This window comes from Pongo pygmaeus, chromosome 5, assembly GCF_028885625.2.
Source record: "Pongo pygmaeus isolate AG05252 chromosome 5, NHGRI_mPonPyg2-v2.0_pri, whole genome shotgun sequence".
Taxonomy (NCBI): Eukaryota; Metazoa; Chordata; class Mammalia; order Primates; family Hominidae; genus Pongo; species Pongo pygmaeus.
In genome coordinates this window covers 13,582,934-13,605,560 of record NC_072378.2, presented here as the reverse complement: position 1 = coordinate 13,605,560, position 22,627 = coordinate 13,582,934, and the positions used below count along the sequence as shown (strand labels likewise).

Here is a 22,627-nt window from a genome sequence, read left to right as displayed (position 1 = left end):
TTCTTGCTTTCTGATCTGATGGCTTTTATGTCTTTTTCTTGCCCTCTTGCCCAGGGTAGAAATATCAGTACTATGTTGAATAGAAGTGGTGAGAGAAGACATCCTTTTTTTTTGTCCCTAATCTTAAGGTCAAAGTATTCAGTCTTTTACCACTAAGTATGCTATTAGCTGGGGATTTTTCATAGATGTTCTTTATCAGTGTGAGGAGGTTTCCTTCTGTTTCAGGCTTGCTGAGTCATGATTTTTCATGATTTTTTTTAAATCATGAAAGGGTGATGAGTTTTGTGAAATTCTTTTTCTATGCCTATTGAGATGATTATATGGGTTTTGTTCTTTATTTTCATAATATATTACATTGATTGATTTTTGTTTGTTAAACGAACTTCATGTTTTTGGGATAAATCCCATTTGGTCATGATTTATAATCTTTTTTATGTGTTGCTGGATTTGATTTCCTAGTAATTTGTTGAGGATTTTTGCATTTGTATTAATGAAGGATTTTTTTCTGTAGTTTTTTTGTGATGCCTTTATCTAGTTTTGGTAACAAGGTAGTACTGGCTTTGTAGAATGAGTTAGGAAGTATTTCTAGCTTTTTTGGAAGAGTCTGGGAAAGATTAATGTTAATTTTTATGTTTGGTAGATTTCCCCAGTGAAGCCATCTGAGCACGGGCTTGTCTTTGTGTTTTAAAATTACTATGCAGTTTCAGTAGTTTGTGTCTTTCTAGGAATTTGTCCATTTAAAGGAGGTTATGTAATTCATTGTTCACAGTATTTAATAATTGTTTTCTTATGATCCTTTTTAGTTTAGTAGTAATACTCCTTTAATTCCTGATGTTTAGTAATTTGAGTCTTCTTTTATTTTTCTTGCTTAATGGAACCTACTTTTGAATTTGTTGATTCTGTTGTTTTTCTAGTCTCTCCCCTTATTTCTCCCCTAATCTTTATCATTCCTTTTCTGCTACCTGCTTTGGGTTTAGTTCATTCTTAATGGTAGAAATTGGATTACTAATTAGAGATCTTTCTCTTTTATTTAGTTTTAATTTTAATTTTTGATAACAGTAACAAAAAATGTGTTGTGTAAGAATGGGGATATGTTCTGAAGAATGTGTTGTTAGGTGATTTTGTCATTGTAGCGATATCGCAGAATGTACTTACACAAACCTAAATGGTATAGACCATACCACATGGCCTATTAAACACCTAGGCCATGTGGTGTGGTCTATTGCTCTGCTCCTAGGCTACAAAACTGAATAGCTTGTTATTGTACTGAATACTATAGGGAATTGTAACAATGGTTTTGTGTATCTAAATACATCACATAGAAAAGATACAGTAAAAATGTGTGGTATAAAAGATTTAAAATGGCACACTTGTATAGAACAGCTCCATTATAATCTTATAGGACCGTTGTTGTACATGTGGTCTGTTGTTGATGGAAACATTTGTTATGTGGAACATCACTGTAAATAGGTTTTTAAAAGTGTTTCTTGCATTGCCAACATGTGATACATATGCTAACTTAAGAATGTAATAGATCAAAGATGCATTAAAATCTTAATAAGGTAGTCATTAATATACTGCCAAAAGGCATAGCAGAAAACTAATAATGGCCATAAAACAAAAATAAGAATTAAAAAGAACACAGAAAAAGATGGAGAGAACAGATGGACAAATAGCAAGATAGTAGGCTTAAGCCTATCAATAATAGGAATTAAACTAGAATGCTGTTAGTCTCCATTGTATGTTAGGCACAAACATTACTTACATAACTGTTAATAAATGCATAATTTGTGATGATCTACGTTGACATATTGATCTGAAAAATCTTCATGTTCATTGCTCTTGGTAAACACATAGTATCACAGTAATAAATTTCTTGTTCACATAAATTTTGCCTGTCCCTCACTGTTGGGTTGAGTTTGTTTTTATATGTCAGATAGCCTTCATATATCTACCAGCTATTCAGCTTACTGTGAGTTATGAGCCACACCCAGCCACAACTGGTATTACAAATTTCCCTTTGTCAGATAACCCTCCTTTCATCACTTCACAGTAACTCACAAGCGGTAACTCTTATGACACCCATTTCCCAGGTATAAACTTACGTGTTTTTCAAGGTAAAATACTTTCTTGTAGTATTTATTCTGCAACAATTTTTTGTTGTTGTTGTTGTTTTGAGACAAGGTCTCTGTCACCCAGACTGGAGTGCAGTAGTGCCATCACGTCTTACTGCAGCCTCGACCTCTCAGGCTCAAGTGATCCTCCCGAGTAGCTGGGACTACAGGCAATGTGCCACCCTGCCAATTTTTTTTTTTTTTTTTTTTTTTTGGGAGAGATGGAGTCCCAGGCTGGTCTTGAACTCCTGGACTCAAGCGCTCCTCTCACCATGGCCTCCCAGCTTTGTTTTCCTTTGGGATTACAGGCATGAGCCACTGTGCCTGGCCTAGTCCTTAATAATTTAATAGGTGTAAAATTGTTTTTATTGGGTTCTTATCTTTTCAAAAATGTGTTACTGACGTTTTTGCATGCTGTGCCCCCAACCCCATTTCCTTCGTAAACCTTGTAGCTTTTATTGCATGATTTTGTATAATGTGATTTTTTTGAAACTCGTATATCATGATATAGCAGACCTGACTGTAATTGTTTTATAAGGTATCTCTTTATTCCTCTTTTCATCAGTTGATCCATCTTAATCTTTGATACATTTCAGTGTAGGTATACTTACCCCCTAATCACTACAGCATGTATATCATTAACTAGAGTTTGGTGTCAGCTTACTTCTCTTTTTGTGTGTGTGTATGTGGTACAGTTTACATTTGGTGAAATGCACACATCTTAAGTGTACTCTTTGGTAAGTTTTGCAGATGCGTATGCCCATGAAATGCAAACCTCTATCAAAGTATAGAACATCATCATTCTCAGAAATGTTCCCTCATGCTCCTTCCTAGTTAGGCCCTTGACCCACCCTTTCAGAGACAGCCACTGTTTTGACTTGTTTACTACCGTAGATTGGTTTTTCTTGTTGCAAAATTTCATATAAAAGGAATTATATGGCATATGCTCTTCCTGTATGTAAAGCTTCATTGAGTCAACATGACATTTTTGAGATTGATCCATTTGTGTTTATCAGTAATTGTATTTTTGTTTTTGTTGCTGAGTAGAATATACCACAGTTTGTATATCTGTTCGCTTGTTGATGGATATCCAGGCTGTTTCAAGTTTTTCACTATTGTGAAGAAATCTGCCATGAACCTGTTTGTACAAATTTTTTTGGTAGGCACATCTTCATTTTTCTTATGAGTGGTATTGCTGGGTCATAGGGTAGGCAGGTGTTCAGTCCTATGAGCAACTGCCAGCCTTTGTTTCAAAGAGGTTTTATTGTTTTAAATTCCCGCCAAAAACATATGAAAGTTCCTGTTGTGCCATATGCTTGGCAACACTGATGTTGTTGGTTTTATAAATTTTAATTATTCTGGCAGGTATGCAGTTGTATCTCAGTGTGGTTTTAATTTGCATTTTCCTGATGACTGACAGTTTGGAGCACTTTTTCATGTACTCCTTGGCTGTTTACAGTATCTTATTTTGTGAAATGTCTATTCAGATCTTTTGTTCATTTTTGAAAATTGGATCATCTATGTCTTTTGTTGAGTTTTAAATTTTGCTAAAGTTTTATTTATGAGTTTACTCTTTTATGGGTCTTCCTTTTTGTGTCCTAATAAATCTTTGCTTTATCCTCAAGTCATTAAGATAGTTTTACATGTTTTCTCGTAGAAGCTTTATAGTTTTTAACATTTATATTTAGGACTGTGATTCATCTTCATTTGATTTTTGTGTATTGTGTGAGATAGAGCTTAAGGCTTACTTTCTTCCACACAGATGTCAGTTATCTTATTACTATTTGTTCAAAAGACTTTCATCCTCTTTTGGACTGTCTAGGCACTTTTGTAAAATATTAAATGACTATAAATTTGGGTCTCTTTCTAGACTCCTTAATCTGTTGCATTGATCTATTTGTTGATCCTTAAGCCAGTACCATACTGTTTAGATTACTCAGCCCATGCTATGTTTTGAAGTCAGATTGTGTAAATTCTACAGCTTTCCATGCTTTTTTGGGATGTTTTAGATCCTTCACATTTCCATATACATTTTACTTATTTAATTTTAATTTTTTATAGCTGCATAATAGGTGTCCACGTTTTGGGGGTACAGTGATAATACATTCATATAATTGTAAAGATCAAATCAGTGTATTGGGGGTATCTGTTACCTTAAATATTTGTCTTTATGCTGGAAACATTTGAATTATTCTCTTCTAGCTATTTTGAAATGTGCAATAGAATATTGTGAACTATAGTCATCTTACTGATCTAACACTAGGTCTTATTTCTTCTATTAAGCTGTATATGTACATTCATTAATCAACTTCTATATACACTTTAGAATCAGCTTTTCAGATTAAAAAGAAAAAAAAGAAAAGCCTATTGTGGTTATGCTTTGGATTGTGTTGACTCTGTGATCAGTTTGAAGAGAATTGCAGTTGAGGTGCCCAATTCGTAGACATGATATGTTTTGCCATTTATTTACGTCTTTTAAAATTTTCCAAAGTGATGTTTGGTAATTTTGAGTAGAGAGGGCTGCATGTCTTTTGTTCGATGTTTTATGTTTTCTGATGCTGTTGTAGATAGAATTGGTTTTTTAAATTTTGTTTTTCTAGTATTTGCTGCCAAATACAGTGGACTTTGTATATTAACTTTGTATCCTGCAACCTTCCTAAATTCACTTATTCCAGTTATTTTGTAGATTCTTTAGGATTTTCTTTATAAACAGTCATATCATCTGTACATAGAGCCAGCTTTATTTCTTTTTAATTTTTATGCATTTTATTTCTCCTTTTGCCTTGTTGAAATGGCTAGGATTTGTAGTATGGTGTTGAATACGAGTGGTGAGCACTGTCCTTCTTGCTTTTTTTGTTGGTCTTCGGAGAATAGTGTTCAGTATTTCACTATTAAACATGTAAATTGTAGGGTTTTTGTAGGTACAGGTTGAGGAAATTCCCTTGTTAGTTTGCCAAGTGTATTTATTTTGAATGGTGTTAAATTGTATCAGGTGTTTTTACTGCAGCTATTTCATGATAGGAATTTTCCCCTAGTATAGTAAAATACATTGATTGGTTTTGAATGTTAAACCAATCTTTTGTTCTTGGGTTAAACACTATCTAGTAATCATATGTTATCATTTTGATACATTATTAGAATTTCTTTTTATTTACTGACCTTTATGTCTCTGCTATTTTTAGCGATTATTCTAGATTTTATATATCTTTTTTCATAACCTGTTGAATTAATATGAACCATTTTATGTAAAATATAGAAACTTGCATTTCTACATTTATCACTTCCTCCTGTCCTTGCTGTAATTGTCATATGTATTACATCTATAGTATGTTATAAGCTACACAGTACATGTTACCATTTTTGCTTTAAAGAGTCATGTTTTAGGAAGATTAAGAACATTTTTTTAAGTGTAGGTTTACTAGCAACACATTATGTTTTTCTTTTACCTGAAAATGTTTTTGTTTCACTTTTATTCTTAAGAATATTTCTCTTGAAAATAACATTTTGTGTTGGCAGGCTTCTGGGTTTTTTTTCTTTTTAGCACTTTTAAAGATTCCATTCCACGGTCTTTTCTGGCCTTCATGTTTTCTAATAAGTCAGTGGAAATTCAACTCAGTGTTCCTGTGAAAGTAATATGTCGTTTTTCTCTAGCTGTTTTCTGCATTTTTTTTTCTTTTTTGTTAGTTTTCAGCAGTTCAGCTGTGATTTGTGCCTAGGTGTGGTGTTTTTTTTTTTATTTAATTCATGTTTGCTGAGCTTCTTGAATCTATATGTTTTTGTCTTTTACCAAATTTGGGGAATTACTTTCAATTTTTTTTCTGTCCTATTCTCTTTTTCCTTGGGATTGGTTGTATGTATTTTGATACTGTTCCAAGGACTCTTTCCCCCCATACCCTTATCTTTTTTTCTTTGTCCTTCAGATAAGGTCTGTTTTCACGTTACTATTTATTTTGCCATCTTCAGTCTGCCATTAAGTACATCAGTAAAGATTTATTTCATACAGTTTTCAGCTCCAGAATTTCTATTTGGTTCTTGTTTTTGTTTGGGCTGCTGTAACAAAACACCTTAGGCCGGGTAATTTATTATATAAACAGCATACATTTATTGCTCACAGTTCTGGAGGCTTGAAAGCCGAAGATTAGAAGGTTCCAGCAGATTCAGTTTCTGGTGAGAACTCTCTGCTTCATAGAAAACACCTATGTGTCCTTACATGGCAGAAGGGGCAAACAAGCCTTCTCACGCCTCTTTTATAAGGGCAAAAATCCCATTTCCTGAGGGTGGAGCCTTCATGATCTCCCAGAGGCCCCGCCTTACAATACCACCACATTAGGGACTGGGTTTCAACATAAGAATTTTGGGGGACACACGCATTCAGACCATAGTAGTTCCTTTTTATTGATTCTTTTTCTTTTCTGGAATTTCTTGTCATTCAAAGCAAGAGTATTTCTCCCTACATCTTGTGCGTTGTAACAGTACCTGATTTAAATTTTTTGTCTGCTAATTCTCACATCTGGATTGTCTCAGGGCCATTCCCTGTTTGTGCTTTCTTTTGAACATGGATATTTTTTGTTCCTTTATGTGTCGGGTAATTGTGTCCTAGCATATTATGTATGGATGATAGATTTTAAAACTCTGAATAGTATTTTTTAAATCAATAATGACTTTTAGTGATATATTTTGTTATTTTCTGTGCTGATTGTTTCCTTGTCCATGCCTTTCTTCTGTTTTCACTTGTCTCCCTGCTGCTAAAGTATGTCCTCAGATAGTTCTTTTGTGACAGTCTGTGTATAGTAAACCATTAGCTTTTATGTGTCTTAAAATATCTTATTTTTTCCCTCATTCTTGCTGCATTACCTGGGACCTAAGTTCTAGGTAGACAGTTACTTTACTTTCAATACTTTGAACATATTGTGCCATTGTTTTTCGTCATCAGTTGTTGCTGGGGAGAAGTCTGAAGTCAGTCTAATTGCCATTTCTTGCTAGGTAATCTGCTTTTCTTTCTGGTAGCTTTTAAGATTATGCCCGTGATTGATATTCTACAGTGTGTCTTATGTGTGACTTAATTTTTATCTTCCTCAGTATGTAGTGTGTATTTTCAATTCAACAACATGTTTTTCAATTCTGGAAAATTACTATCTAAATTATCTCAGCAAATATTGGTACACCACTGTCCTTATATCTTAGTGATTATGTTTTTTTTCTTTTAGTATATTCCTAAATATACTTACTTTTATGTATTTTTAAAATCATACTATCCATTGGGTGATATCATCTAGAATGAATTCATGTTCCAGCCATTTATTTTATTGGTCTTTTTTTTTTTTTCCTCATTTTTTTTCCCACATGCCTGTTGTGTCACATTTGTTGATCTTATATTTTAGAATTTTGTCCTTGCAGCCTTATTTTGATTGGGAAGTTCAACATTTTTCTTCATTTTGCTCATCTGTCTTTTTCTATGCTCATTTTCTTTCTTACAGTTTATACTTGCTTTTCAATTCATTCCTCCCAATCCAAAACTAGGTTTGTATTAGAGTTTCCAGGTTCTTGCTTCAGCATGATAATTGAGAGTATTGCAGATTCTGTCATGGATCTATTCAATAACTAACTGGTTTAGATCCTGGTTAAGAGGTTTCTCCTCTTTCCGCTTAACTACACCACAATGTCAAATAAGCTCTAGCTTAGGCAACAGGTGATATCAGTATATTCCTAGCCTCACTTTCAAGAGGAGAGGGCTATTCCAGCCTTTGGCTTTAAGCAGTAAGCATAGCTAATACTCCTCTTATGGAACATTTTTAGTCCTTGTTTACCCAGAGGAGGGGGAATTTTGAGCAACCATTGAGTGCTCATAGACTCAGAGCTTTGCAGGTCCACAGCTTTTATCCCCATTCACAGCCTTGTGTTTCTTCTCATCTTCTTGTGACTTAGCCTTTTTAAATAAAATGTAATACTTAACATTTTATATTGTACTTCTAGCAAAGGGGCTGAATCAAAATACAGACAAATGAGCCTTCTTGACTAGACATCTATGTGTTGTTTCTTCATGTTTTGTCACTCTTGTCTCACTTGGCGTATGCTCATAGTAGTAATATTGCTCTTGTGAATCTGAGTTTTAATTTCTAGTAGGGAAAACTCTGAGTTTTCTTTTTTAAAATTTTGTCTTTTCATCAAAATTATATATTTTTACATATGAACTTTGAAATAATTTTGCTCAGTTTTAAAACTTCTGTTGGAATATGTCTTGAAATGTATAAATGTATGTCTACATCATTTTAGAAAGGTTGTCCTCCTTTTTTTGTTTTTGCCCTCCAGCCTGAGTGACAGAGTCCTGGTCTGTCACTCAGGTGGAGTGCAGTGGTGTGATCATTCATGGCTCACTGTGGCCTCAACCTCCTGGGGTCAAGCAATCCTCCCACCTCAGCCTCCCACATAGCTAGGACCACAGGTGTGCACCACCACACACAGCTGATGGTTTTGATTTTTTTGAGACAAGGCCTCCCAATGTTGCCCAGGCTGGTCTTGAATTCTTGGGCTCAAAAGATCCTCCTGCTTCAGTCTCTGAAAGTGCTGGGATTCCAGGTGTGAGCCTCTGTGCCTATCTGAAAGATTGCCATTTTTATGCTTTCAAGTTATCCAGATGTTTACTATATCCATTTATATACAGCTTTTAATATGTAATTTTGAGCCTTCCTTGAGAACCTTATTCCTGTTTTATGTTTTCTGTAGTTATTGTGGCTGTCCAGCTGGCTATACTAGAAGAAATATTAAAATGTTCCTCTTATATGTAGTCACTTTGCCAGAATGCCTAAATAATTGTAAAAGGTTTTGGTAGATTCTGTGGTTTTCTATGTATATAATCATACCAACTACAAATAAAGGTACTTTTATATCTTTTAACATTTATGCTAGTCATTTAGTTTTCTTATTTTATTAAGCTTTCTAAAGCCCCTAAAACAGTATTTAACAATTATAGGCATCTCTTTGTTCTTGATTTTAGTGGAAATGCCTTCAGTGTGTTTTACTGTTGAATATCTTGCTTTCTGTATTTGGGGGAAAAGTCTCATAGTTAAATAATTTCCTTTTATTCTTATTTTATTGGAGTTCTTATTAGAAATGGTGGCCGAATTTTATCAAATGCCATTTAAAACCTTGATAACAATAATAATGGGCAATTAGCCTTTTAACAAACTGGATTCAGTTTGCTTTTTATTTTGTTTTTCTTTTTGTGTTCATACTTACAAGTGTATTGTGTTATGTTTTCTTCCTTTGAACTATCTTTATCAGGTTTTGTTGTTAATGTTTTATAAGCACTTGAAAAATAACTGAATACCTTAATAGTCTTTCCTTGTGTATTGTGTGGAGATTGTTTTGTTCTAATTTTGTAAATTGATAATAAAGAACCCCTGTTTAGGTAGATTTTGTCAGTTTGCTCAGTTTTAGAAAGCTAGTATAGAAAATACGTACCTTGGGGTAATTTTATTAAGATATTTTTATGTGAGTTTGAAATTTTTTCCAAATATGAATCCATATTTCCGTGTGTGTGTGTGTGTCTGTGTGTGTGTGTGTGTGTGTGTTCTAAATTTGTACTGTGCCCCTTGGGAAACACATTTGTTTCCTTAACATTTTTTTTTCCTTCTACAATCCCTCTGTGCTTTTTTGTGAGAAATCTTAATCCCAAACATTTATCTGTAAATAAGTTGGAGAGATTTTTTATAGGTGTCAGTAGAGTGCATAGCTGCATATTAATGCTTTGTGTGTATTTATGAATTATTACCATATGAGTTTGCTGTGAAGTCTGAGTATTACTGGTACTTAATATTGCCCGTTGTTGTTACATAATAAATTGTAATAAAATTTTTGTTGCTACCTTAGGAGTTCCAACTTGGGCTTGGTTCTGATATTGTTTGAGACTGTTTGGTAATTTATACATATATGACTATAATAATGTCCTTTTCTTCTCTCCCCCCACCCCCGCCAACAGTTACATGGGAATTGGTCTTTCTGCTCAAGGTGTGAACATGAATAGACTACCAGGTACACCTGTAATTGAATTACAGTATTATGTCTTATGAGTAGCTCTTTCTGGTTAAAATTTTCAAGTAAGAAATTGTAATATTTAAAGATACTGATTTTCTGTGTTTTTAATCATCATTATGAATTTTAAGTGAAAGCTGAGTGGGGTTTGTTTTGTTTTGTTTTGTTTTTGAGACAGAGTCTCACTGTGTCACCCAGGTTGGAGTGCAGTGGCGCAGTTTTGGCTCACTGCAACCTCTGCCTCCTGGGATCAAGCAGTTTTTCCTGCCCTCAGCCTCCTGAGTAGCTGGGATCACAGGCATGCGCCACCAGGCCCGGCTAATTTTTGTATTTTTAGTAGAGATGGGGTTTTGCCATTTTGGCCAGGCTGGTCTCGAGCCGCTGACCTCAGGTTATCCAGCTGCCTCGGCCTCCCAAACTGTTAGGATTACAGGCGTGAGCCACCATGCCCAGCCTGCTGAGTGGTTTTTAATAAATTTAAATTTCACACTATTTAGTAAAACATATAGTATATATATCATGCTTTTTTGTATTTTGATATTTTTAAGTTTTAGTACATAGTTTAATATCAGCTACTTTAAATATTTTAATGTGGTTGGTTATATTGGCTACCCATCACATTTTTGACTTTTAACCCATCTTAATGTTCAGGGAATATCAACTAATACTTAAAGTAAACTAAGGAAGAGATGAATTGAGATGGCAGACCTGTTGCCCAATACCACTTATCAGAAGGAAGTGATTCTTGGATTATGTCTTCTAATACTCCCTTTGCTAAAGTTAAAAATTAATTTTGGCAAGACTTTTTGAAGTACAAGGCAAAACTGTCAATGTAAAACTACATGAAGTACCTTAAAGAAACAAACCAAGACAGTGTAGTTGCATCTGATTGTAATCACATATGTTACCTTGACATACTTTCTTTTGTACCCTTTTGCTTAAAATTATACGTGAAAGAGGGTTTAATTGAGGTTTTTATTATTTGAAAACTCCTTATAGAAGTAACTGATAAGGTAAAAATCTCTTAATGATGATATAAACATATCTGTAGTGTGGTAAGACTCACACTCTGTTTGGCTTTTATATTTGGATCACAGCCTTGAGAAACTTGCAGTGATTGAATAGGATGTAATCTCTTATGTTATATAAAACATGTATGTGTTTCTTTAAATCAAAGCAAAATTATTTTGGTGTATTAGCAAACGGAATATGCACAGAAAATGTGTCCTCCTGTGGTTGTTGCATTTATGTTTGTTTTTTCTGGTAGGGGGTTCTCTCTGTTTAATATTTGTTTTAGTGTTCTGTGTAGCTATTTTTCTTAAATTTGTAAACCGTATTTTAATATAGAATAAATTATGTAGTGTAATTGTTGAGAATTTAAATGTACATTGGGAATTTCATCTTTATATTATCTTGTACTGTTCTGATTTATCATAATCTTAGTGAATAAACCTAGTACAGAGGAACCTTACTTTTCATTGTAAATATGCCGGAACTTTCTCCTTAGGTTGGGATAAGCATTCATATGGTTACCATGGGGATGATGGACATTCGTTTTGTTCTTCCGGAACTGGACAACCTTATGGACCAACTTTCACTACTGGTGATGTCATTGGCTGTTGTGTTAATCTTATCAACAATACCTGCTTTTACACCAAGAATGGACATAGTTTAGGTACTGAGATAATATATTGCATGCAAAATAACCAAATATTGAGATTATTATACTTCCAGGATGGTAGTTGTATTTATTATGTGATTCTCCTTCATAGATAGATGCCTCTGGAAATGGTTCTTTCTTTTTCCCAGACAGAAGCTGAGGAAATGATGAATATTTATATTCACCATATTTATATTCTGTGAAGGCCATCTATATAATACATATATGTAGAGGAGTTACTGTAGAAATAATCCCCACACTGAGATACTTATTCTAGAAATAGAAAGGCCAAGAGATTTCTGCTTTAAATAAAACGCTACATAGTATAATCTCATTCTCTGGGTAACAGGTGCTAAGAAAAAGGGGCAGTCAGTTGTTAGGATAGTGTGGGGAATAGTAACAAAGGAAGGGAAAGCTTGATGCCACAAGCATATGAAGGGCATCAACGCACTCAAAGGTCAGATCTGCTAACAAAGATGGCTAAGTTGGTAACTACAAGTTTGTTCTATGGAAGGAAGCAGAATTAAACAAGCAAACAGTGACAAAACTGAGAATAAAAAAACTTCTGCAAATAAAATAGGTTATGGAAAACTTGAAACCCATACATTGTAAGACTAATAGTAAGTTAAGATTTTCAGTGGAATATTCATGTACTCATAGCACTTCAAATTTAAAGTTATATGTGGTCATTATGTTCCTTTTTTTTAGCAGTTTTTTTTTTTAACTATAGAAAATATAAAGGATAGTAACACTGCTTTTTGTTTTATAAAAAAAGATTTCACCTTTTACTGCTGGAAAAATCTTTGACTCAAAGCAAATTATTTTTAATGAGGTAAAATTAAAGGAAACATAAACTAAGTAACCCTAGAAGGCAGAAACTGCTTATAAATAGTATTTAGAAATCAGACTTAAAGTAGTATGCTTAGACATATAATAGATGTTCTTTAACACAAAAGCTGTTTTTTCTGTTATTTCATAGTATAAAAGAAAATTCTGAATTTCTGGCTGCATTGGCAATACGCTTTTAAAAGTGTTTCAATAAAGTTAACTTTTTTCATATTCAGCTTAGCATTTCTATTTCTGATTACTGATTTTTAATTCTGAAGTCCTTCTGTATTATCTGACTTAAAAGTTTTTCTCAAGTCCACAAGAGATCCTTTTCTCACTAGTACAATGATGTTAAGGACCCCATGCAAATTATGTATATTTGTGTGTGGTTTCATTGTTGTGGCCACCTGGTTTCTAAGAACAATACAGGCCTCTTGAATTTATTCGTTGTTACTATTCTGACTGATCATATAATCTTAGTTGGCTTGACTGCTTAAGATGTTGGAAGTTTTGAATCTGGAGAAATCTGCTTTTAGGTTTGATCTTTGGCTCAAAAACCAAAAAATACATTTTTAAAAAACCACAATCTCTTTAACATAAACTTTTTAAACTTTCCAGAGAAGAAATTTCATTTTGGGAGATAAGACAATCACAGGTGATAATGATTTTATTTTTTCCCTATTTTCACAAATATTTAAATTAAATTTTTCTCTTGGCTAAGAAAGCTATTTTTAAAATGTAAGATGTGTCTTTAAAAAGGTGCACCTAATAATGGAGTCACATTATAAATTTTTATTTTTTGTTTATTTATTTATTTAATTTTTGAGACGGAGTGTCCTCCTGTCGCCAAGGCAGGAGTACAGTGATGCGATCTCAGCTCAGAACCTCTGCCTCCTAGTTTCAAGCGATTCTCCTTCCCCAGCCTCTTGAATAGCTGGGATTATAGGCGTGCCATCGCCCCCAGCTAGTTTTTGTATTTTTAGTAGAGATAGGGTTTCACCATGTTGTCTAGGCTGATCTTGAACTTCTGACCTCAAGTGATACACCCGCCTCAGCCTTCCAAAGTGCTGGCATTACAGGCGTGAGCCACTGTGCCCAGCCCACATTTTAATTTTAAGTAAACCTGAATGTTTGGCATTATTCATTCTTAAATTTAATAAGTATTAAGCACGTAGAGAGATGGTATAACAGTGGTTAATAAGAGTTCTTTAGTCAGACTTACCTGGGATTGACTCCCGGCTTATGCCAGGTAACCATATGTAAATTACTTAACATTTCTGTGCCTCAGTTTTCTCAGTTTGTCAAGTAGGATCACTGTAATACCTATCTCACTAAGGTGGTTAGAGTAAACTGCAATAGTATGTGCACAGTTCTGGCATCTAGTGAATAACCATTAAATGTTATTTAGTATCATTGTTTGTCAGCCCCTGAGCTAGGTTCCTGGGATCCACTGGTAAACCATTGATGAGCAGAAATTACTTCTCTAGAACAGGAGTCTACAAGCTATGGCCAAGTTAGCCTCCTGTTTATTTTAAAATAAAATTTCATTAGCAACCAGCCACACCTACTTACATATTGTTATGGTTGCTTTCCTGTTACAGTGGCAGAGTTGGAAATTTGTGATAAAGACCATATGGCCTGGAAAGCAGAATATATTAGTAGTCTTTCATAGGAAAGCTTTGCCTACCTCTGGTCTAGATTCTGGCATCTTCTAAGATAAAATACTATTAAATATTTAGTTACTATTCCCTTATACTTCCTAAATGGATCATCTGTACCGAAAACCTGATACATCTTTAGTTTCTGTCTCATGGAAAATTTTCAGAATATATATTTGTTTACTATATAAAGAAAAATAGAAAGGTTTTATTTGAGAAAATAAGAGAAACATTGCAGTATATAGGTTAATGTAATTTGATAATTTTTTACTTTGTTTTATTGAATATCGTTCACCAATTGAAGATCACTTTTCAAAAAGCCAGACAAATCAGGAAATTATGAATATAGAAAATTGCTTTCTGTGTAAAATTCAAATAGTTATGCCATCTTGTTAAACTGGCATCTTTTCGTGGTCTGATTGAGCAAAAACATGTTGTGGTAACTATATTTGGCTGTGTTAAAAAATGTTAACCTTTGGAATTAATTTTGAATTTTTCGTTAGAGTTTTTGGTAAAGTGAAGGTTTCAGTAATTACAGACACAAAGGATTTTTGCTAAAGATAGAATATACAGTCTTCATTATAACTAGACAGCTTTGAGAAAATGATTATTTTATGAAAAATATTAGAAATATGTATAGTTTATAGTATATTAAAATATTCTCTTGCTTTCTGTATTCTTTTTACTTTTGTGAAATTTTTGGGGAAATTTTTTATTTGGGCTGATAGTACTTGCTTTTCTGTGTTATTAATGAAGTTAAATGTAATGATAGTGTTTTACATGGGGAAAACAGGAACCCTAACTTTGCTTTCCTTTTAAGAAGCCACCATGAATTTACTAGTTTTTAAAAATCATAAAAACAGGGCTTTACTAACTACAAAAGCATTATTTTTACACATTATTTTAAAAGTGTAAAATTTATTTTCAGTTTGTCTTTTAACTTTATTAATAAATAGAGTTAGATGTTTTCTGTTATTACAGCACAGTCATAGAGGAATAAAATGTCAAGTAGGAAGAGACCTTAAAAACAATTTAATGGAAATTCCCTCAGTTTTAAGATAGTGATCAAGACTGTAGAAGCAGTGATGCTGGCTTGGTTTTAATGTTTGTTTTAGACTGGAAGAATTGAGATCAGCTGACTGACTCACCAATACTGCTCTCCCATTATTCTAGAGCTAAATCTTTAAAAATATATCTACAGAAATACTTTATTATTTTCAGCTAAGTAGTATATTTGAATATTTGAAAGGAGGTCGTTAAATTGTCACGTTGGGTTGACAGTAGACTTATTCCAATGATATTGCCATTGCTCAAGTTGTATCTAGAACATGACTGTTGTAATTACTGTCAAAAGGTATTCAAGAGAAATTCTGAACTGTGCAAATTTGTTCATCCTTTGAAGGAGGAATTGATTTTTCCCCCGAGTAAATCATAAATAATTTACTTTCATAAGAAACATTTTTTAAAGAAGCAAAAATATACTGTATTTTCCCTTGTTTGCCTTTTATAACAGAAAAGCTCTTTTCTTTCCACCTAAAATTATTTAAAAGCTAAATCTAGATGATGATTATTAAACAGTGAGGCTACAAATTGCAACTTGGGGGTAAAAAATAAAGTGACTATTTTGCAACCAACTTTCTTAATGTGTTTTCTAATGTAGCTTTGAAGATATATCTAAAAGTATTTCAAAAATCCTGGAGACAATGGCAGCATCTCAGAAATAAAATTTGTGTATGACTAGCAAGGCTGATTATCTTGAAAAGGGACAGCGTTCGTTCACTCAGACATATGTTAGTATTATTGATACAAAATTAGTCTTATTATTTTTTATTTAGGCTTTAATGTTTTTTCTTTTGCCATTTGTTTCCTGCTTTTAGTTAGAAATTCAGCTTGTCAGTATAGTCTGCTTTGAAAAACAGCTTCTAATGCCACTTTTTTTTTCTTTTTAGGTATTGCTTTCACTGACCTACCGGTAAGACTTTTTAAAAGCAATTTTCCATTTTTAATTAAAGGAAGTATAAAGAAACTGATACTGGGCATATTTAGAAAGTTTAAAATACAATCTTATTGATATTTATTAGGTTTATATGACATGCAAAGAAGAGATCTTTTCTCTAACCACCTTGGGTGTAGACCCTCAGAAATTAAGCTCCAACTTGCACTGGATTCATTGTATAAAGGAAAATAAATCAGAATTGATTCTCAAGTGTCTTTTTAAATGTCACCATTCATTCATTTGAAATGTATTTCCTTGGGCTTTTCAGCAGAAGGCTGTATAGCAGTTCTAATCGTTTATTCATCCAAGCTATATAGAGGCCTACTATGTGGCAGGCAAAGTGCTTGGAATATATTATTCAACAGGTAGTAAAGGTCTCTGCCCTCTTGGACTTTATAGTATTCAAGCTGTGAAAGTTAGAGAATAAGCAGTACATGAAAAACAAGTAAAGTAGAACATATTTTAAGGTGTTAAGTATACTTTGGAAAGAAAGGGAAAAAACAGAGAATGGGAATACCAATGGTAGGACACAAGGTTGTACAAGTTGCTCTCCTTTGCTCAAGGTGAGACTTGAGCTGAGGCTTTTGGAGGAGTGAAGGAGTCTGCCAAGTGGATATGTAGAGCAAGAGTTTTCCAGGCAGAGGGAAGTTGGAAAAGGTGCTCAGGCAGGAGCACACATGGCTTGTTTGAAGAAGAGTGTGAAGTGTGGTAGAGAGGAGTGAGGAGGGCAGAGCATATGTAGTAGCAGATCATCAGAGATAATGATGGGGTTGGGGGTAAGCTGTTAATAGATCATCTAGACCTGGGCAAGCCATTGGGAGGGCTTGGAAATTTACTCTGAGTGAAATACAAAGACATTGCGGACTTTTATTTGTCATGATAGGACTTCAGTTTTTATGAGATCACTGTGATTGCTTAGTTGAAAAATAGACTAGGCCGTGCATGGTGGCTCACACCTGTAATCCCAGCACTTTGGGAGGCCGAGGTGGGCGGATCACGAGGTCAGGAGATCGAGACCATCTTGGCCAACACGGTGAACCCCCGTCTCTACTAAAAAAAACAATACAGAAAATTAGCTGGGCATGGTGGTGGGCGCCTGTAGTCCCAGCTACTCAGGAGGCTGAGGCAGGAGAATGGTGTGAACCCAGGAGGCAGAGCTTGCAGTGAGCCAAGATTGTGCCACTGCACTCCAGCCTGGGTGACAGAGCAAGCCTCTATCTCAAAAACAAAACAAAACAAAACAAAAAACAAAAAAAACTATATGGGAGTAAGGGTAGAAGCAAGGGGACCTGTGAGAAGACTATTGCAGAAATTCAAGCAAGGGGTTACGGTAGCTCTCTCCAGTAGAGGTTTGATTCCACGTATCTTATTTGCCAAACCCAAGGCACTCTCAATTGTAATCTGCATCATCTGTGACACCAAGGGGGAAGAAAACTAACAAGCTGTGACATAATGCCTCCCTTGTCACTTAGCATTTATATTTTATACTCACTGAATGATCTCTTAGGGTTATTTAAACTTAGATTTTTAATATGTCTCTTTTTAGGTGTTGCACACCTAAAAAGGATGAGATAAGCAATATAAATTGATTAAGGTATTCCTAAAATTTCATGTTCAGAGTCTAACCTTTTAAATCAGTTTTTTTAAGATTGGATACCATGATTTTCTTTGCTTTCACTCTGTCACCCAGGTTGGAGTGCAGTGGTGTGATCTTGGCTCACTGCAACCTCTGCTTCCCAGGCTCAAGGGATCCTCCTACCTCAGACTCCCAAGTAGCTGGGACCACAGGTGCACACCAGCATGCCCGACTGATTTTTTGTATTTTTGGTAGAGATGGGGTTTTGCCAGGTTGCCCAGGCTGATGCCCATGATTTTCTATGTGATACTACCTTCTCTGTCATCAAGAACATTTTTTAAGATTACTCTATTATGTCTCTGGGATTAATCTCCAAGCTGCTGATTACATCGTGCACATTTGATACTGTCACTTTCATGATGTTAACCGATATCACGAAAATAAAAATTTCATCAGGAAAAGCAACTCAGTCCCAAGAGTTTTTCAGTGAGCTCATTCTTTAACAAATCGATCCTGTGCAGGCATTGACAGCTGTGTCATGACAGCTGCCTGACCATAGTAAGGTGTCATCAATTATAAAATGCATTCCAATTTTCAGAGATGTTTTGAGAGAGATGATGGAAGATTCAGAGGTAGAGAATAGATACCAAATCTATAGACTATTTATATCCCTTAATAAAATCCTAGGAAAAAACAGAAATCAAAATTATAATAGAAAATAATTTTAAGCCAAGGAATATTTGAACCCTACCGATCAAAAGTACTCTTCAAGAAGCATTATTTGGCTCTGGGTGTCTGAGGTGGGAGGACTGCTTGAGGCCAGGAGTTCAACACCACTTTGGGCAATATAATGAGATCTCACCTCTACCAAAAAACAAAAAAACAAATAACCAAAAAAAAAAAAAAAACCCTGCCGCATTATTTAGTAAATAGTGATGGAATGAGTCTTTATTAGTATTATTTTTTAAAGAGTACATATTGTTAGGACAAAGTGTAAAGTAAGTTCTAGATGGATTAAAGAGTTAAACTTTTAAAAATCCGAAAGTAATAGGAACAAAAAATATTCTTTTCAAAATCCAACTGAAAACCAAGAGAATGGCTAATGGATTGGATCTGAAAATTACATAAGGTCTGAGAATTGACGATTGTACTTAGCAGAGTAGAGGTCATTGGTGACCTGGACAAGAAAGTTTCAGCCGTGGGATGGAGACATCCTGATTGGAATGGATTTTAGGAACAGGTGAGTTATAGGCAGTGGATAACTCTGGAGGACTTTGGCCATGGTGAGGAGTAAAGAAATGGAGTAGTAGCCAGTGGTGGAAGTGGGGGCAGTAGAAGAAAAAATTAAGTTAGGAGATTGAGCATGCTGATGAAAATGTCGGGGTAGCATAGAAAGAGGTAGACAGATGTGTAATTGAGGGGATGGGCTTTTGAGAAGAGCATTGTGGGGACAGGCAGAGTGTGTAGGTGCAGATTCTGGTTAGTGGGTTGATTTGGTCTTTAACAGTTAAGAGACTGGTGAGAATGCTGTAAGTTTCATCTGGAGTTGGTTAAAGGGTTCAGTGACTTTTTTTTTTTTTTTTTTCTGTTGTGGCACTAAGCATGTAAAACCAACTAGTCAGCATGAGCTTTTGTTGTTGTTAGCTTTCATTTTCTTGTTCATAGATAGAGGTGATCATTTGGAAAAAGCTTGGTTGGTTGTAGACATGTTGATTATTTTCTCTCCCACTTTTGAATCACCAGTTATGTTTTTTCCCTCAGGTAGCCAATGATCATGTGCAACTTCATTGTAACAATGGGTACAGTGGTGGTTTCTAGGTTTCCTTTTAGTATAGTATTTTTCATTTTTAATACTGTAAATCTTCTGGGACTTCCATAGGCTTCATATCAATTCTTTCTTTTAAAGGAAGCATCAAGGAAGTGTTTATATCTTCTATACCTGTGATCTCTCACAAGCTACGCATACCATTGAATCCTGAGAGAAAGTATATTTGCAGAAAAACCAGTTTACCTAGATTGTTCTGCACCTGTTATGGAACATAAGTGTTTATACAGCTTTGAAAACCTTAGATTTTTTTCAAAATAGTCTTTTTTCCTCAGCTTACCTCACCAGTTTGAGAAATGACATTAAGTATAACTAATTCAGTTTGGGATTTAATTATACAATTAAATTATGATAGTTGCACAGTTCTGTGAACATACTAAAAAACATTGAAGGCTGTTGCTTTTTAAAGGCTTTTGTTATAGTAGCTGTTCTCATTTTAAATGATGCTGTTTTCGAATTCTGGGCACTGACTTGAAATCTACTTTTTGTGGATACATTATTTGTATAGTCATTTTTATTAAAAGATCTAATGTAGACCAAAGCTGTGCTATTGAGAATATAAATTTATATTGTGTACATTTAGCTTTTAAGCAATTTCTAGATTGAAAGTATGTTTTGCAAGTTAATAGAAATGTTTTCCTATTCTTTTCATAAAGAACCTATTCTGTCTATGTACTATTCTACATGGGCGGGAGTATTTTTCTAGAAGACATTATTACATATAAATCTACAGTGACAATGCACCTGCTCCATGGATGAACCTTGAAAACATGCTAAATAAAAGAAGCCAGTCATCTGGGCGCGGTGGCTCATGCCTGTAACTCTAGCACTTTGGGAGGCCGAGGTGGGTGGATCACGAGATCAAGAGATCAAGACCATCCTGGCCAACATGGTGAAACCCCATCTCTACTAAAAATACAAAAATTAGCCAGGCGTGGTGGCATGTGGCTGTAATCCCATACTCGGGAGGCTGAGGCAGGAGAATCGCTTGAACTCAGGAGGCAGAGGTTGCAGTGAGCCGAGATCGTGCCACTGCACTTCAGCCTGGGCGACAGAGTGAGACTCTGTCTCAAAAAAAAAAAAAAACCAGTCGTAAAAGATCACATATTTTGTTGTTCCATTTATGCAAAATGTCCAGAATGGGCAAATCCATAGAGTTAGAAAGTAGATTAGTGGTTGCCAGGGGGAACGGGGAAATGGGAAGTGGCTGCTGATGGGTACTGGGTTTCTCTCTGGGGTGATGGAATTGTTATACAATTAAATCACAGTAGTTGCACAGTTCTGTGAACATACTAAAAAACACTGAAGGCCGTCGTTTTTTAAAATCTGTAATATAGCAAGTTAAGGACTATGTCCTTAATCCTCCCAATTCTCCAGTTTTAAGGTTGAGTAAGTGGTATAACAATTATACTTACTTTTCAGTGAGCCAAAACTGACTTAATATTACTAAAAGTTTTTTTAATCTATATCAGATTACAGAAGTATAGTATTAAATACTTAAATGAGAAATGTTTATATATACAGAAATGTACAAAAGAGAAGTTCTTCATAATCCCAGTCTCTTTGGCTATAATGTTGTTTGAACTTGAATATATATCCTTTTAGACTTCTTTCTAAACACATATAAGTCAGTATGTTCATTTTTTAAATGTTTATATGAAAGATAGGGTCATACCATATACAATACATCTTTCTGTGTCCATATATACATTTTTCGTTCTGTTCTTTTTGCCTGCTTTATGTCATCTTATTGTATTAACTTACTACCACAAATGATCAATTATAAAATGTACATTTTTTTCATATTTTAGTATTTCTGAAATGAGAATGCACTGTAGAATCAATGACTGGTCAGAGTTTAATTTGCATTATGTTTTCCTAGACACAAAATAGTGACGTTTGTTACTATTAGATTTTGAGATTTGATGAATGTGGTATAATATCACGTATCTGTGAATATTTTAAAATTTTGTTTGCGTTACAAATAATGCTACAAGACATATCTTTGCACATACTTATTTTTGTAGGAATACACTCTTCCAAGTGAAATTACTTGGTCAATTTTAATAGATTTTTCCAGATTTCTTTATTAAAAGATTATGTCAGTTTACATTTCTGTGTACAGTAGATGAGAGGATTATTTCCCCAGCCCTTATCAACATTGGGTATTCTCAGCCTTTCAGGTCTTAATCTGATGTGCAAAAGTTTTTAAATCTTGAACTTTTAATTGATTTTATTTTTAAGTGCGCATTAAAAATGTTCATCTAAAAAGTTGAGTGTGATTAAGTTTCTGTTTATGTGTTGTCATTTTTATTTTTTCTACAAATGGCCTACATATTCATTGCCATTTTTAAGAATTTGAATTGGTAGTCTTTGTCCTCCTAAATTTTTTCTATATTTGTAAAACACATTTTGCCATATGTGTGGCAGATTTTTTTTTCTAGAGAGTCATTTGTCTTTGCCATTTGTGGCATGTTTTGTCATAGGGAAGTATTAAATTTTTATGAAATAGTTTTATCAGAGAATTCATGAATGTTGATTGTCTTTGATGGTGTTGATAGAATTATTTTTTCTGAATTTGTAAGAAAATTTAGATGAGCAGATCATTTTAAAAGTGTCTTTATTTAGACAATACTGAATATCATCATTATAAACTGCTTAATGAACAGAATTATCTTTCACTCAATTGTTTTTGGCTTATATGCTTTCGTGGTAAAGTATCTCATAACTCTGTAGTGGTTTTTCTGTTTTTTTGTTTTGTTTTGTTTCTGTTTTTGTGTTTTTAAGACAGAGTTTCACTCTTGTTGCCCAGGCTGGAATGCAATGGCACAATCTCGGCTCACCAGAACCTCCCCATCCCGGGTTCAAGCAATTGTCCCTCCTCAGCCTCCCGAGTAGCTGGGATTACAGGCATGCGCCGCCACACCCAGCTAATTTTG

At 34.4% G+C, this 22,627-nt stretch overlaps 1 protein-coding gene across 1 annotated transcript in view; it reads left to right on the top strand.

Annotated features, from left to right (window-relative positions):
• Positions 1 to 22,627, top strand: part of RANBP9 (RAN binding protein 9) — a 92,010-nt gene that overhangs the window by 43,781 nt on the left and 25,602 nt on the right. Inside the window, exons 3-5 of the mRNA XM_054490103.2 lie at positions 10,093 to 10,145; positions 11,653 to 11,820; positions 16,241 to 16,263. Of these exons, the coding sequence (XP_054346078.2) occupies positions 10,093 to 10,145; positions 11,653 to 11,820; positions 16,241 to 16,263 (244 nt within the window). The remainder of the gene's footprint in view (positions 1 to 10,092; positions 10,146 to 11,652; positions 11,821 to 16,240; positions 16,264 to 22,627) is intronic.